General features: G+C 37.3%; 1 protein-coding gene across 12 annotated transcripts in view; it reads right to left on the bottom strand.

Annotated features, from left to right (window-relative positions):
• IQCH (IQ motif containing H) overlaps window positions 1-15,736 on the bottom strand; it is a 218,900-nt gene that overhangs the window by 113,114 nt on the left and 90,050 nt on the right. For 11 of the 12 annotated variants that reach the window (XM_035728097.1, XM_035728098.1, XM_035728099.1 and 8 more), the window contains 2 exons: window positions 5,179-5,258; window positions 3,067-3,105 (listed from right to left, as the gene is read on the bottom strand). The exons of the other annotated variant lie outside the window; for it this stretch is intronic. In XM_035728097.1, the coding sequence (XP_035583990.1) occupies window positions 3,067-3,105; window positions 5,179-5,258 (119 nt within the window). The remainder of the gene's footprint in view (window positions 1-3,066; window positions 3,106-5,178; window positions 5,259-15,736) is intronic. 12 annotated transcript variants of the gene reach the window in all.

Here is a 15,736-nt window from a genome sequence, read left to right as displayed (position 1 = left end):
TAATATAAAAAAACTACCATGGGCGCATGTTAATCTTTTGTCTTCTTTGCTTTATGTATATTATATATATATTACATGTTTATATGTATATATGTATATTATATATATCTGTCTGTGGCTCATAAATGTAAGAAAGCAAGCTACCAAAGCCCAGTAGTTTAAACCGGAGGAATCTACATGAGGGTGAATTAGATAACATTAGATAATACAGAATATATATAATGTATATATGATATATATATCTCTCTGAAGCAAAGGAGACAAAAATATATATTTAAATCTTTTACATTTAAAAATATAGTATATTTTATACATTTATAATTATTTATAAGATTTAGATATATTTAAATTATTTATATATGTGTTGAAATTTAAAAAAACAACACATAAGGTAGAATTGAAATCCTCTAATTCTTTTTAGCTCTTTCTTCTCCCTCCCCCATTTCCAAAAGTAGAACACACTCATGAATTTACCTTACGTCCAGTAAATATATTTGTTTGTTTGTTTGTTTTACCCATAAAAGAGATTTTTTATTATCAAAATATTAATTGAAATTAAGTGGATCTTTTTTTAAGATTTTATTTATTTATTTGAGAGAGAGAGCATATGGGGGGGAGGGTCGAGGGAGAAGCAGACACCCCTCTGAGCAAGGAGCCCGATGCGGGCCTCGATCCCAGGACTCCAGGATCATGACCTGAGCCGAAGGCAGTTGCTTAACCAACTGAGCTACCCAGGCGCCCAAGTCAAGTGGATCTTAACATAGTTGTTAACATGTCTGCCTTGAGATAATAAAAAGATGTATTTGCTGAGAGAGACAATTTTAGCAACTTTAACCAGGTGAATTAGAGCCCTGAAAACACAGGCCTTAGATTTCTTGAAATAACTATGAACCCTACCACTGTGTATTGTCTTATATTCCTTGGATCCTTGTGCAGAGCCTGACTGACTCCACTTTATCCTTCCACTTCTTGAGTCTTGGTTATTTGGTTAATGAGCTAGAAGACAGAACAGTCTCTTAAAGTCAGGGCCACTGAAAGCAGACATGACAGCCGAGGTGACAAGCACTGTCCTGAACGTGAAGGAAACAAATGAAAAAGGACTAGAAATGGGTTCTCTGCGTACATGATCCTGGGGAGAGAAAATGTTAGATTACATCAGGGAGGTAGAGATATGGGATCTTTTAGAAAGATTTCTACCAAAAGCGATTGAAAGTTTAAACTCTCTAATGCTTTGGGGCTCTGGCAGCCACATGGCCCAGTTCTGCATGCTGGCTCTGTCACTTACTAGGTGCATGACCTTAACGTCTCCGTAATTGGTTCCTTCCAGGAAAATGGGAATAATAATAGTACCTATTGCTCAGAGATGTTGTCAGATGAGGTGAGCTAATCCATGGAAAGCATAGGAACAGTGGTGGGCACAGAGTAAGCACGTGATGTGTGTAAGGTGCTAGTTAGGAGTAGTAGTGGAAGTGGTTGGGGTAGTTAGTAGTAGTTATCATCATAGTAGTGGTAACATTTGGAAAACTAGCACCTGTGGAAGAGTTCATAACCTTGTGTGTAGGAGGGTGGACTCTGGAGCCTCATTCTGTCATCTGGATCCTCCACACCCTTTCACCAACTATGTGGGCCTGGGGACAATGACAGTACAGAGGTTCTGGAGCTGCTGTGAGCATTCAGTGGGTGTGGAAGGTGCCTAGTGCCGTGTTCTAAGAACATGCTCAACCAACTTTTACCATTCTAAATATTCCTGATACATCATGCCTAGTGTTCTTAAAGCACATCCTATTTTTAAAGTGTAGAAGCAAGCTCACAATTTCCCCATAGCAAGAAGTCAAGGGAAGCTGAAGGAAGGTTCTGATCGCATTGATTAGTTTCTCCAAGAGCAATCTGTCTCAGTTCAGAAGGACTGTATGCGATCATTGCTGTAAGCACAGCTCTGTCTAGTCACAGCTCTGCAGAAGTGCAAGGAGACCCAGAAGATGGGCTCTTTTTCCTTGGAAAGGGGCGGCTAAGCTCCCTCTGAAATTCTTTCTGACAAGACCCTCGAAGGAAGGGGGGCCTAGAAGATGTTTTTTAAAAATAGGCCAGTGAGGGGCGCCTGGGTGGCTCAGTCGTTAAGCATCTGCCTTCAGCTCAGGTCATGGTCCTAGGGTCCTGGGATCGAGCCTCCCTGCTCCGCGGGAAGCCTGCTTCTCCCTCTCCCACTCCCCCTGCTTGTGTTCCCTCTTTCGCTGTGTCTCTGTCAAATAAATAAATAAAATCTTTTTAAAAAAACAGGCCAGTGAATTCTGATAACAAGTGCTTTATAATTCCAAAGCATTTGCACACACATTAACAGCGCTAATAGAACAAATCTATGAGAGTTATTACCCCATTTGACAGAGGAGGAAAGGGGGGCACTCAGAATTTAAGTGACTTGCTCAAAATTCCTCTATTAGTATGAGAAGAATCCAGCTCTTTCCTGCTTCAAGTTCAGAACTTTGCTGACTCATGCATGACCCAGTGGAAGGTTCTTTGCTGGCACGTACTTGTCAGTGGGAACGATTTCATTCCCCCAACATGTTTGTTACCTTATTGGTTTTAGGCAGCTTAGTTCTAAGTCCCATCCCCTTACCAATGACCTCATGTATATATACAGTGTGTATGCATGTGCACGTGTGTATGAACGCACACGTACACACACATATGCCCATGCTGGGGACCAAGTGAATTTTTTTTTCACATTTTATTTATTTTCAAGTGGACTTTTAAAAGATGTGAATCATAGATTGAGGTTGAAGACCATTGTGATTCAGTCAGATTTTGAGTATGCTAAATCACTTCTCTGGATTGAAGCCTGAGAAGTAATTCAGTCCTAACTGAAGGGGGGTAGGGAATGTTTTTCACTTTAAATGAACCATTTTTTTCCTGAAGACATGATCTAATTTCTTTTATAAAAGAAGAGCAGAAGAAGTTTTGTGGCAGTCTCCAGCTGTCAACCGGCCTCTCATACTTTTGCCCTGAAGCAAAAGGAAGGGACATCAGGTGACAAACCCCAAATTTCAACTAGTCACACAAATTACAGACCTTCCTATCATGATGACTTCTTGACCTTTTGCCTTTCCCCTACAATGAAGAATGAGACACAGTTTAAATCAAAATGACTCTCATGGGCAATTTTACAAAACAAATAGAAGCACAGAGCCTCCCTCCCCCACCTCCCTCCCCCAGGTCCCCCCGCTGGGCCAGCCTGTTCCTTCTTCCCATGCAGGCAGGAGCTAATAATTAGAAAGACCTTTTCCACCCCAGACAACGCTGCCTTGCTTGCCAAGAGCCCTGTTTGATTTGAAGAGAGAGTTTGACAAAGTAAATATTTACCAAAACAGCTATAGTCAGACGCCAAGTCCTGCATCTAGGGTACACCGAAAGAAGTATTTCCAAGAAAGGGCTTCTCCGTGTGGCACCACACCACCCGGTGGATGCTGATCTAGGTCTGTTCTAGCTCTATCAGTGTTTCCGTGAGCCTTTTCATTTCCACGCTAGGACACTTCACAGAGCGTATGAATAATCACATTTACCATTGAAGAGTCAATTCAGAAATGTACCAGTTCGGGACCACAGGAAAGAGTCTTTTTAAATATTACTGCCTCAGCACTAGGGGAAAGCTTTGTGAAGTCAACAGAGAGGAAATTAAAGGCAGTGTTCATTAGCCCTCCAGAAGTGTCTTTATTAAAATAATTTTTTTTCTGTGATAGATTGATTAGCGCAGAGAACCTAGTCATGTTTGAATTACCTGTAGATCTGTTGTCTATAACACTGTGGGACTGGAGAGCTCAAACGTGGTGAGAAGCAAAACAGGTGCCCCCGCCTGTTCCCATTATGCACATTAGCCCGTGGCCTTCGCACAGCCTGTTAAACAGCCGAATTTGAAACAATCGTGGTGCAGGCCAAACACTAGCTCGAAGGCCTGTCTGTCTAGGGATTTGGCCATTTACATTGATTTTTTTTTTTTACCCACATTTTTCATGAAACACAAATATTTGCCATGGCAACTGGGGTGTCACATGACACGCTGCTACATAAACAGCTTGGAACTCTCTTACGGGGACACAGCCCACCAGTGCTGCAAATACAGGGAAAGCATCTCGAGGAAGATTTGGGCGTTAGGAAGAAGGTCTGGGGGGTGCCTGGGTGGCTCAGTCGTTAAGCATCTGCCTTCGCTCAGGTCATGATCCCAGGGTCCTGGGAGAAGAAGGTCTGGGAAGAGCAGGTAACAGTCTACTACATAGAGACAGTAGGATTCATTTCTTCTCTGCCACTCTTCCATTTCTCTTTCTTCCTTGCTTTTTTTTTTTTTTTAAATGGGAGCAGCTGTAAATAGGACCACATAGGGTAAGCCCAGAAAAAGACACTGCTAGCTGTCTCCTTTTTCAGGCGAAAAGTTTCAATTATCACAACTCTGTGGCTTATAAACCTAAGAAAGCAAGCTTCAAAAGTCCAGCACATTTAAACCTGGAAAATCTCCATGAGGATTAATTATGTTGTACCATGAGGTCCTAATGTTAGAGAATACAGAATTTCTTCCCTTTCCTCATTAGGATATCTGTGCAAACCTGGAGAGCTTGCTTTTTATCCTATGCTTAAAGACAAATGAAGTAGAGTAAAACCGCATAAGAACACACCCTATGCAACACGAATTTGGATATAAAGCAATAGCTATCATATTCCAGATTCCTAGACTCTTGACCCAGTTAGTGGTATAGGTTGGCCCAGTCATTTAGTTAATCTCACAATAATGTGACGTGATTGAATTTTTTAAGACCCCGTGGATAATGTCATGGTAGAATCTACTTGTATAGCAATCCCCCTTTAAAAATCAAATGCATCCCAGCAGCCAAAATAGTATTTATTTCCATATGAAAGGTACAACTCTATAATATGTGTGTATTACTAAAAATCTCACTGAGAATATTGTAAATAATTTTCTCCTGTTAGAAGCATGAGGGGTGCCTGGGTGACTCAGTTGGTTAAGCATCTGCCTTTGGCTCAGGTCATGATCTCAGGGTCCTGGGATTGAGCCCAGTATCGGGCTCCCTACTCAGTGGGGAGTCTGCTTCTCCCTCTACCCCTGCCCCCTGCTCATGCTCTCTCTCTCAAATAAATAAATAAATAATCTTAAAAAAAAAAGAGCACTAATACCTTTGATCTTTGTTTCTTGGAAGAGAACTTCTTTGCTTCCACTGGAATCAGCTGTGGTTTCTGAAGTGTAGCGAAAGGGGCTGTGGATGGAGGTGGTGCATTGTTACCTCTTCCAGAAAAAGGCTGAGTCACCAGGTGGATACTATTGGGTTTGCCACTTGAAAGTCAAATGGCTCTGTCACTGTTCACTATTGTCTTGCCTGTATCAATTCGATGAAACATTTGTGATCATTGATTTCAAAAGGAAAGCAAAAAGCATGGGAGGGCAACTGTTCCATCAGAATATAAGGTCAGCTCATTTTGTGCACACTGCCCAGACAAAAAAGTACATTTTAAAAGCAGGCACATTAGAGAGTAATATTGGTTATATAAAAACATTTTGTGGGCGCCTGGGTGGCTCAGTGGGTTAAGCATCTGCCTTTAGCTCAGGTCATGATCTCAGGGTCCTGGGATCGAGCCCCGTGTGGGGCTCTACACTCAGGGTAGAGTCTGCTTATCCCTCTCCCTCTGCCCCTTCCCCTGCTTGTGTTCTGTCTCTCAAATAAATAAGTAAAATCTTAAAAAAATATTTTGCTATAAGATCTCTTCAAATAGCCATATTCCCAAGTTCATTTAATAGGGAAGTTAATATAACTACACATGGTGGACTATTCTATTGTGTGGTCAGTAAAAATGATGATTCTGAAGAATTTAAATGGTTTGGGGAAATAATACAAGTGAAAAAAACACAGTAAATATCATTTTTGAAATTAATTAAATCTCAAAGCAACAACGTTTAGAGAACACATCTGGTCCATAGGTGGGTGGGCCTATCGGATATCAATGCTTGGGAGACAAATCGCTTCTCCCCTGTTGCCTGGCAGCAAATTCAACTGCCCTTTACAAATAGCTCAAGTCTGACATTCTCAGGGGTGAAAAATCCTTACTCTACTCTTTACAAAAACAAAAACAAAAACAAAAATAATTTATTTAAATAGTAAATTGAATCAAAGGAGTGGGGCTTCTTCCAACTCCCTTAGTCCAACCCCTTTTCTTAACACTTTATAACAGCCATCTTAGAAAGAATGGACAGATACTGATCAAATGCAGCACATCAGTACACAATTCGGAATCCCACTTCGAGTTCTCGGCTCTTTCACATTGCCTCAAGTTGGCTGCAAGCCATCTCTTTGGCCATTTCTTAAAAAGTAGCAGGAATTCCAGAGTCTAATCACTAAAATTCATCTCCACAAAAGGCATTTGTTGGTTGCCTCTGACCAACCTGGTTTGACCTGGTTTTCGGTTTTCTTGGCTTCCAGGAAGCCTCCCTGCCCATCCCCTTCCTGGAGCCTGGCAGTTGGCTAGAGTGTATGGAGACTCCATCTTAGGCCTACAAGTTTTGCCTTGACCTCTATGCTCTCCTGCCCTGTTGTTCACTTGGACTATGCCCTCCCACTTCTGAAGGCCAGTCCACACCCTGCACTTCAGCTGCTTGAAATCCACAGATTCACCCGTAAAGCCATGTTATTTCTAGTATCTGCAGGCTCAGTATACTGTTGGTTAAACTATCAGGTTCCTGCAGATGAGCGAGATTTATGGTTAAGTTCTCATGTTGAAACAAAACAGCAGCTGACAAGTTTTTGAGTAGGCATAATTTTGAAAGGATTTTAGTAAAATTTTAATGAAATCTGGTAGATAAAGATCTAAAAGATTTGTAATTTCATATGGGTAATCCACAGTTAATGGTATATCTAAAAATTTTTTAAAGATTTTCTTAGTTACCTGCAAAAATTCTGTCACTGAATTATAACTGCACGTAGCCTTAAATTTTGTGGGACACATGCATTTGAAGAATGTGCATCTCCAACAAAATTGTATCATAAGGTACTGCCTATATTTTGCTACTCAATTTTCCTTCTGGAAACATCTGTATGATAATCAGAGTTAATGTCAGGGGAAAAAAAAAATCTTGTCTTTCTGGACAACCCTGAATGCTTCTATGGTAGTTACTGATATCTACCTGCCCAATAGCCTTTCTTTCTTGCTAATTTTAAAACATCATTTTTTTCCAATATGCCGGGCTCCAGGGGATGCCAGATATAGCAAACAAAATTTTTAGAGGACACACAGTTACATTTTAATTTTAGATAAACAACAAATAATGTTTTAGCATAAGTATGGCCCAAATGGTAAATATATTTAATATCCAACAAAGAATTTTCATGAATGGATTGTACCAAGCATAACTTATTATATAAGAATTCAGTATAGTATGTCCCAAATCCTAACCCTAACCCTAAACCTAACCCTATCCCTAGACATTCACTTTCCCAGCCTTTCTTAGAGCTAACAGTAGCCATGTGACCAGTGAGATGTAAGGGGAAGTCCATCCAGGGGCTTCTGGGAAGAGACTGGTTACCACTGTTTTCCCTTCTTCCTGCCTCGAAGGTGTACATTAAGGCCCAGATATGCAGGAGCCATCGTAGAGCCAGGAGGTGGCAAGCATGAGATTGAAATCAAACATCCAAAGAAGATAAAGCAGAAAGAGCTGTTTTGATTCTTTTGATGAGTACCACCAGCCGACACTGCCTACTTCGTGATTTCTTACGAGTGAGACAAATGAACTCCTCATTGGTTAAGCCGCCGCTAGTTAGGTTCTCCGGTATCCGCGGTCCCATACATTCCTGTCTGGCGCCCCTTCCTCCCTCCCTCCCTGTCTCCGTCCCATTCTTTGTCTTACTGTGTGTGCTGGGGCCTCGAGGACATATTCAGCGATGGTGGCAGCAGTAGCCATTCTTGAACCATCTCCGCTTTTAATGGAAAGATGGAATGATCCTAAAGTTTGCCTACTAAGAATATTGGCTCTGGGGTTTTGGCTGAAGGCAATAATCAGGGTCAGAAAATCCTCTTATACTTCTATTCTGCTCAGAGGTTTTTTTTCCCCCTATTGTTAATATTGAGTTGCTTTACATGATTTTTAAATTTTCACACATACGGAGATGATCATAGGACTTTTCTTTTTTAATCTGTTAACATGGCGAATTGTTCAATTTTTCTAATATTGACACTTCCTCACATTCTTCCTCATTATGATGAAGGTAAAAAAAAAAACCCCATACTGCTAACTTTTATTTAGAATGTTTGCCTCTATGTTCCTGAGATCGAGCCATAATATTCTTTTCTTGCACTGTCTTCATCCTGTTTTGGTACCAAAGTTGTAGTAGCTTCATAAAATCAGTTGGCGAGCTTTTCTTCTTTTCTTTCTCTATGGAATAGTTTAAGATAAGGATCACTGATCTTTTAAGTTGGTAAATCTTGCCTATAAAAGGCCTGAGGCCCTTTTTCCTCTGGTATATTTTTGTGAGCAGGCATGTGGGCACATGTCTACATGTGTTGTTTAAGACAGAGAGATATATATATTTTTTTAAAGATTTATTTATTATTTATTTTGAGAGAGTGAGAATGAGAGAGAGAGAGAGCACAAGATGGGGGAGGGTCAGAGGGAGAAGCAGACTCCCCGCTGAGCAGGGAGCCCGATGCGGGACTCGATCCCAGGTCTCCAGGATCATGACCTGAGCCGAAGGCAGTCGCTTAACCAACTGAGCCACCCAGGCGCCCAAGACAGAGATATATTTTTGACTACCAGTTCAAATGACCTAATGGTATTGTTTTCTCTAAGTTTCCTACTTAAGTTTTCTTGAATTAATTTTGGCAATTATTCTCCTTTCATTTAGAAAAAACATTGGCATAAAACTATATACTATAATTTTTTAAAAATTCTATGTATCATTTTTCATTTTAATACTATTTGTGCCTTCTCTTTTTTTAAATTTCAGCTTTATAGAGGTGTAACTGACATATAATTTACATGTAAAATTGTAAAGTATTTAAAGTGTACAGTGTGGGGAGTTGATATATGTATACATTATGGAAGGATTCCCTCCCATCTAGTTAATTAACACATGCATCATCTCCCATACTTATTTTTTTTTAATTAATGAGAACATTTAAGTTCAGCTCTCTTAGCAAATGTCAATTATTTACATTAGATCTTCAGACATTATTCATTTTATAGCTGAAAGTTTATACCCTTTTACCAACCTCTACCCACCTCTCAGTCCCTGGCAATCACTATTCTACTCTGTTTCTATAAATTTGACCTTTAAAAAGTTCCACATGTAAGTGATACCATGTAGCATTTGTCTTTCTCTGACTGGCTTATTTCACTCAGCATAATACCCTTGAGGTTGATCCATGTTGTCTCAAATGGCAGGATTTCCTTCTTTTTTAAGGCTGAATAATGTTTTATATTTATAAAATAATTTTATTTTAATAAAATAATATATGTTTATTATAAACATATATAAAAATATATATTATATATAAAATATATATTATACATCTATAAAATATATACTATATATATAAAATATATGTATGTATATATGTCACATTTCCTTTTTCCTTTCATCCATCTACAGACATGTAAATAGTGTCCATACCTTGGCTATTATGAATAATACTATAGTGAACATGGGAGTACAGATGTCTCTTGAGATAATGATTTTGATTCCTTTGGTTGTAAGTGGGATTGCTGATAGATGGTAGTTCTATTTTTAATTTCTGGAGAAACCTCCCTACTATTTCCCCTAGTGACTTTACTAGCTTACATTTTCACCGACAGCACACAATGATTCCCTTTTCTCCACCACCTGCTATAGCCTTTGTTCTCTTGTCTTTATGATGATTGCCATTCTGACAGGTGTGAGGTGCTATCTCATTGTGGTTGTGATTTGCATTTGCCTGATGATTAGTGATACTGAGCACCTTTTCATGTCCCTGTTGGCCCTTTGTCTTCTTTGGAAAATATCTGTTCAGGTCCTTTGCCCATTTTTTAGTTGGGTTATTTGGGTTTTTTGCTATTGAGTTGTATGAATTTCTTAATATATTTTGTGTATTAACCTTTTATTGGATTTGTGCATTGCAATATTTTAGCCCATTCCAGAAGTTGCCTTTTCATTTTGTTGGTGGTTTCTTTTGCCACGCAGAAGCTTTTTAGTTTGATATAGGCTCACTTTTTTATTTTGGCTTTTGTTGTGTTTGCTCTTGGTTTCAAATCCAAAAAATCATAGAGCTTATCCCTGTGCTTTCTTTTAGGAGTTTTATGGTTTCGGGTCTTATATTGAGGTCTTTAATCCATTTTTGAGTTAATTTTTGTGTATGGTATAACATCGTGGTCCAGTTTCATTTTTTTTTAACGTGGCTCTCCAGTTTTCCCAATACCATTTGTTGATGAGATTACCCTTTTCCCATTATGTATTTTGGGATCCTTTGTCGAAACTTAATTGACCATTAAGACATGGTTTTATTTCTGGGCTCTCTATTTTGTTCCGTTGATCTATGTGTCTGTTTTTAATGCCAATACCATACTGTTTTGATTACTAAAGCTTTGTAATATTATTTGGAATCAGGAAGTGTGACATCTCTAGTTTTCTTCTTTGTTAAGATTGCTTTCCCTATTCAGGGTTTCTTGTGGTTCCACATAAATATTAGGATTGTTTCTTCTATTTCTGTAAAAAATGCCATTGGAATTTTAATAGGGATTGCATCAAGTCTATAGTTTGCTTTGGGTGGTATAGCGTTTTAACAAAATTCATTCTTCTAGGGCGCCTGGGTGCCTCAGTTGTTAAGCGTCTACCTTCGGCTCAGGTCATGATCCCAGGGTCCTGGGATCAAGTCCCACATCAGGCTCCTGGCTCAGCGGGAAGACTGCTTCTCCCTCTCCCACTCCCCCTGCTTGTGTTCCCTCTCTCTCTGTGTCTCTCTCTGTCAAATAAATAAACAAAATCTTAAAAATAAATAAATAAAAATAAAAAGTTCAAAATTAGTTCTTCTAATTCATGAACATGGAATCTGTTTCCATTTATTGGTGTCCTCTTCAATTTCCTTCATTAATATTTTATAGTTTTCAGTATACAGATCTTACACCTGCTTGGTTAAACTTATCCCTAAGTATTTTATTTATGCTATTGTAAATGGTGTTGTTTTCTTAATTTCTCTTTCTGATAGTTCATTGTTAGTGTATAGAAATGCAACTAATTTTTGTATATTGATTTTATATCCTACAACTTTACTGAGTTCATTTATTACTTCTAACCATTTTTTGGCGGTGTCTTTAGGGTTTTCTATACAGAATATATCATTTGCAGAGACAATTTTACTTCTTCCTTTCTGATTAAATACATTTTATTTCTTTTTCTTGTCTAATTTCTCTGGCTAGGACTTCCAGAACTATGTTGAATAAAAGTGGCAAGAGTGGACATCCTTGTCTTGTCTCTGATCTTAAGGAACTTCTAGATTTTCATTATAGAGTATAATGTTAGCTGTGGGATGTCATATATGGCTTTTATTATCTTGAAGTAAATTTCTTTTATATCCAATTTATTGAGAGTTTTTATCATGAAAGGATGTTGAATTTTGTCAAATGCTTTTTTTGTATCCATTAAGTTGATCACATGATTTTTATCCTTCATTTTGTTAATGTGGTATATTACATTTATTGATTAGCATATGTTGAACCATCCTTGCATCCGGGAATAAATCTCAATTGATCATGGTGTATGGTCATTTAAGTGTGTTGTAAAATTGAGTTTGCTAATATTTTATTGAGGATTTTTTGCATCTTCCTTTATCAGGAATGTTGACCTGTAATTTTATTTTCTTGTCTGCTTTGGTATGAGGATAATGCCGGCCTTATAAAATGAGTTTGGAAGTGCTCCTCTTCTATTTTTTAGAAGAATTTGAGAAGGATTGGTAAAAAAAAATTTTTTTTTTCTTTAAATGCTTGGTAGAATTCACCAGTGAAGCCTTCTGATCCTGGACTTTTCTTTCCTGGGAAGTTTTTGATTACTCATTCAATTTCCTTGCTAGTAAGTAATTGGTCTCTTCAGATTCTCTATTTCTTCATGATTCAAACTTGGTAAGTTTATGTTTCTAGGAATTTATCCATTTCTTCTAAGTTATCTAATTTTTGGTGTATAATAGTTCATAGTAATTTCTTTTTTTAAAAAAATTTGCTTGTTTATTTGAGTGGGGAGAGGGGCAGAAGGGAGAGGGAGGAGCAGACTCTCCCCTGAGTGCAGAGCCCAATGCGGGGCTCAAACACAGGACCTTGAGATCATGACCTAAACTGAACTCAGACACTTGACCAAGTGAACCACCCAGGAGCCCCTGTTCATAGTAATTTCTTATGATCCTTAGTATTTCTACATCATCACTTGTAATGTCTCCTCTTTCATTTCTGATTTTATTTGAGTCTTCTCTCTTTTTTCTTAGTTTGTCTAGCTAGAGGTTTGTCAATTTTGTTTATCTTTTCCAAAAAAACCAGCTCTTCATTTCATTGATATTTTCTCTTGTCTTTCTAGTCTCTGTTTATTTCCACTCTGATCTTTGTTGTTTCCTTCATTATAACTTTGGGCTTAGTTTGTTCTTTTTCTAGTTCTTTGAGTTATGAAGTTAGGTTGTTTATTTGAGGTTTTTCTGTTTTCTAAGTGTAGGTATTTATTGCTATAAACTTCTCTCTTAGAACTGCCTTTTTTTTTTTTTGCATCCCATAAGTTATGTTGTGTTTCAATTTCTATTTGTCTCAAGATATTTTTTTATTGCCTTTTGATTTCTTCTTGACCTATTGATTATTCAGGAGCATATTGTTTAATCAGCACATATTTGTGAATTTTCCACTTTTTCTCTGGTAATTTATTTCTAGTTTCATACTATTCTGGTTAGACAAGAAGCATGGCATGATTTCATTATCTTAAATATATATATGTGTGTGTGTGTATATATATATATATATATACACATATATATTTTTTAAAGAATTTATTTATTTACTTGAGAGAAAGAGAGAGAGAGAACACAGAGGGAGAGGGAGAAGCAGACCCCCACTGAGCCAGGAGCCCAATGCGGGGCTCGATCCCAGGACCCGAGGATCATGACCCAAGCTGAAGGCAGATGCCTAACCAACTGAGACACCCAGGTGCCCCAAGCATTTTTCAATTATCTTAAATATATTAAGACTTGTTTTAATTTGTATCTCCCTAGTAACTAATGATGTTATGCATGCTTTCACTTATCTATCTACCATCCATATATCTTCTTTGGTAAAATTTCTCTTTTAATCCTTTGTTTATTAGGTTATTGGGTTGCTTGTTTCCTTACTGAGTTTTGAGAGTTTTTTTTATATATTCTGGACAAAAAATTTTTATTGAGTAATTGTGTCTTGAAATATGAATTCCCAATCTGTAGCTTTTCTTTTCATTTTCTTAATATTGTCTTTCAAAGAGTAGAAGTTTTAAATTTTGATAAAGTCCCATGTGTTAAATTTTACTCTTATGAATTTGTGGTATTTAAGAAATCCAAGGAAACAAAAGTTTTCGCCCTTTGTTTTCTTCTAAAAGTTCTTAGTTTTAGACTTCACATTTATTTCTATGATCCATTTTGAGTAAATTTTTATATGTGGTGCAAGGTATGAGTCAAAGTTCTCTATATATCTATCTTCAATTGTTCCAGCACCATTTGTTGAAAAAGACTATCGTTTCTCCATTGAATTGCCTTTGCATCCTTGTTGAAGATCAATTAACCATGGATGTGTAGGGCTACTCCTGAACTCTCTATTCTGCTCTATGGATCTCTATATTTATCCTTTTGCTAATAGCACACTGTTCCAATATCTATAACTTTATACTAACTCAGAGAACTTGAGTCCTCCAATGTTACTTTTCTTTTTCAAAATTATTTTGGCTATTGTACCATGTTTGCTTTTCCATATAAATTTTAGAATTGGCCTGTCAAGTTCTACAAAAATATTCTATTGATCTTGATTTGGATTGCACTGAGTTTATAGACAACTTTGGGATGATTAACATAACAATATTGAGTCTTCAGATCCATGAACATGGCTTACCTTTCCATTTATTTAGGTGTTGTTTGAATTTTTTTTTCATTAGCATTTTGGAGTTTTCAGTATACAGATCTTGCACATAATTTTTTAGTTTTCTGCCTAAGTATTTAATTATTTGGTATTATTTTAACGGCATTGTTTTTGTTGTTGTTGTTTTAAGTAAAGTGTACACCAAACATGGGGCTCAAACTCATGACCTTGAGACCAAGAGTCACATGCTCAATTGACTGAGCCAGCCAGGCATCCTGGTATTGTTTTTAAAAATTCAATTTCCAATTATTCATTTCTAGTATATAGAAATTCAATTAATTTATATATATATATTTAAAGATTTTATTTATTTAATTGACAGAGAGAGAGAGCAAGACAGTGAGAGAGGGAACACAAAAGCAGGGGGAGTGGGAGAGGGAGAAGCAGACTTCCTGCCATGCAGGGAGCCTGATGCGGGGCTCGATCCCAGGACCCTGGGATCATGACCTGAGCCGAAGGCAGTCACTTAATCAACTGAGCCACCCAGGCACCCCTTAATTTTTATATATTAATCTGGTATCCTGAAACCAGGCTGAACTTTATTATTTATTCTATTATCTTTTTTTGGTAGATCTTTCAAATTTTCTATGTAGTAATCATTCTGTTTATAAAGACAGTTTAATTTCTTTATTTTCTATTCTTTTCTTACCTCATTGTATTGGCTAGGACCTTCCATACAATGTTGAATAGCTGTGGTAAGAGTGGACATCCTTGCCTTGTTCCTGATCTTATAGAGAAAGCAGTTGGTCTTTCACTATTAAGTATGATTTTAGCTGTAGATGCACTATATGAGGCTGAGAAAATTCCCCTTTATTTTTAGTTTCCTTAGATTTTTTTTAAAGGTATTATTGTTTCATAGATGTTGCATTTTATTTTATTTTTATGTATTGAGATGGAGATGGTCATATGGCTCTTCTTCTTTCGTCTGTTGAATGTGATGATTTACACTGATTGATTTTTTAATGTTGAAACAGTCTTGCATTCTTAGGATAAACTCTACATGGTCATGATATATTATTCTTTTTTTATATTGTGGGATTCAATTTGCTAATATTTTATGGAGGATTTTTACATCTCTTTTCATGAAGAATAACAGCCTATGGTTTTCTTGTCTTCTGATGTCTTTGTCTGGTTGTGATATCAGGGTAATGCTGGCTTTATGAAATGGTCTGAAGACTGTTTTCTCTTATTCTATTTTCTAGAAGAATTTGTGTAGAATTTGTAATATTTCTTTCTTAATTGTTTGGTAGAACTCACCAGGGATGCCATCTGGAACTAGTGTTTTCTTTCTGAGAAAGTTTTGAGTACAAATTAAATTTCCTTAATAGATAAGGACTAGTTAGGTCATCTGTTTCTTCTTGAGTGAGCTTTGGTAGTGTCTGTCTTTCAAAGAGTTTGTCCATTAGCCTAAGTTGTGAGAACATTTACAATGTTCTCATATCATCCTTTAAAAGTCTATAGGATTTGTAATGATGTCTCCTCTTTCATTTGTGGTATTAGTAGTTTGTGCCTTATCTCTTTTTATCTTTGGTAGTCCTTTGTTAGGCTAGAGGTTTACCAATTTTGTTGATATTCTCCAAGAAACAG

Source organism: Zalophus californianus, chromosome 6 (genome assembly GCF_009762305.2).
Source record: "Zalophus californianus isolate mZalCal1 chromosome 6, mZalCal1.pri.v2, whole genome shotgun sequence".
Classification (NCBI taxonomy): domain Eukaryota; kingdom Metazoa; phylum Chordata; class Mammalia; order Carnivora; family Otariidae; genus Zalophus; species Zalophus californianus.
The sequence above is the reverse complement of the archived record's forward strand: the minus strand, read 5'-3'. Positions and strand labels throughout refer to the sequence as shown.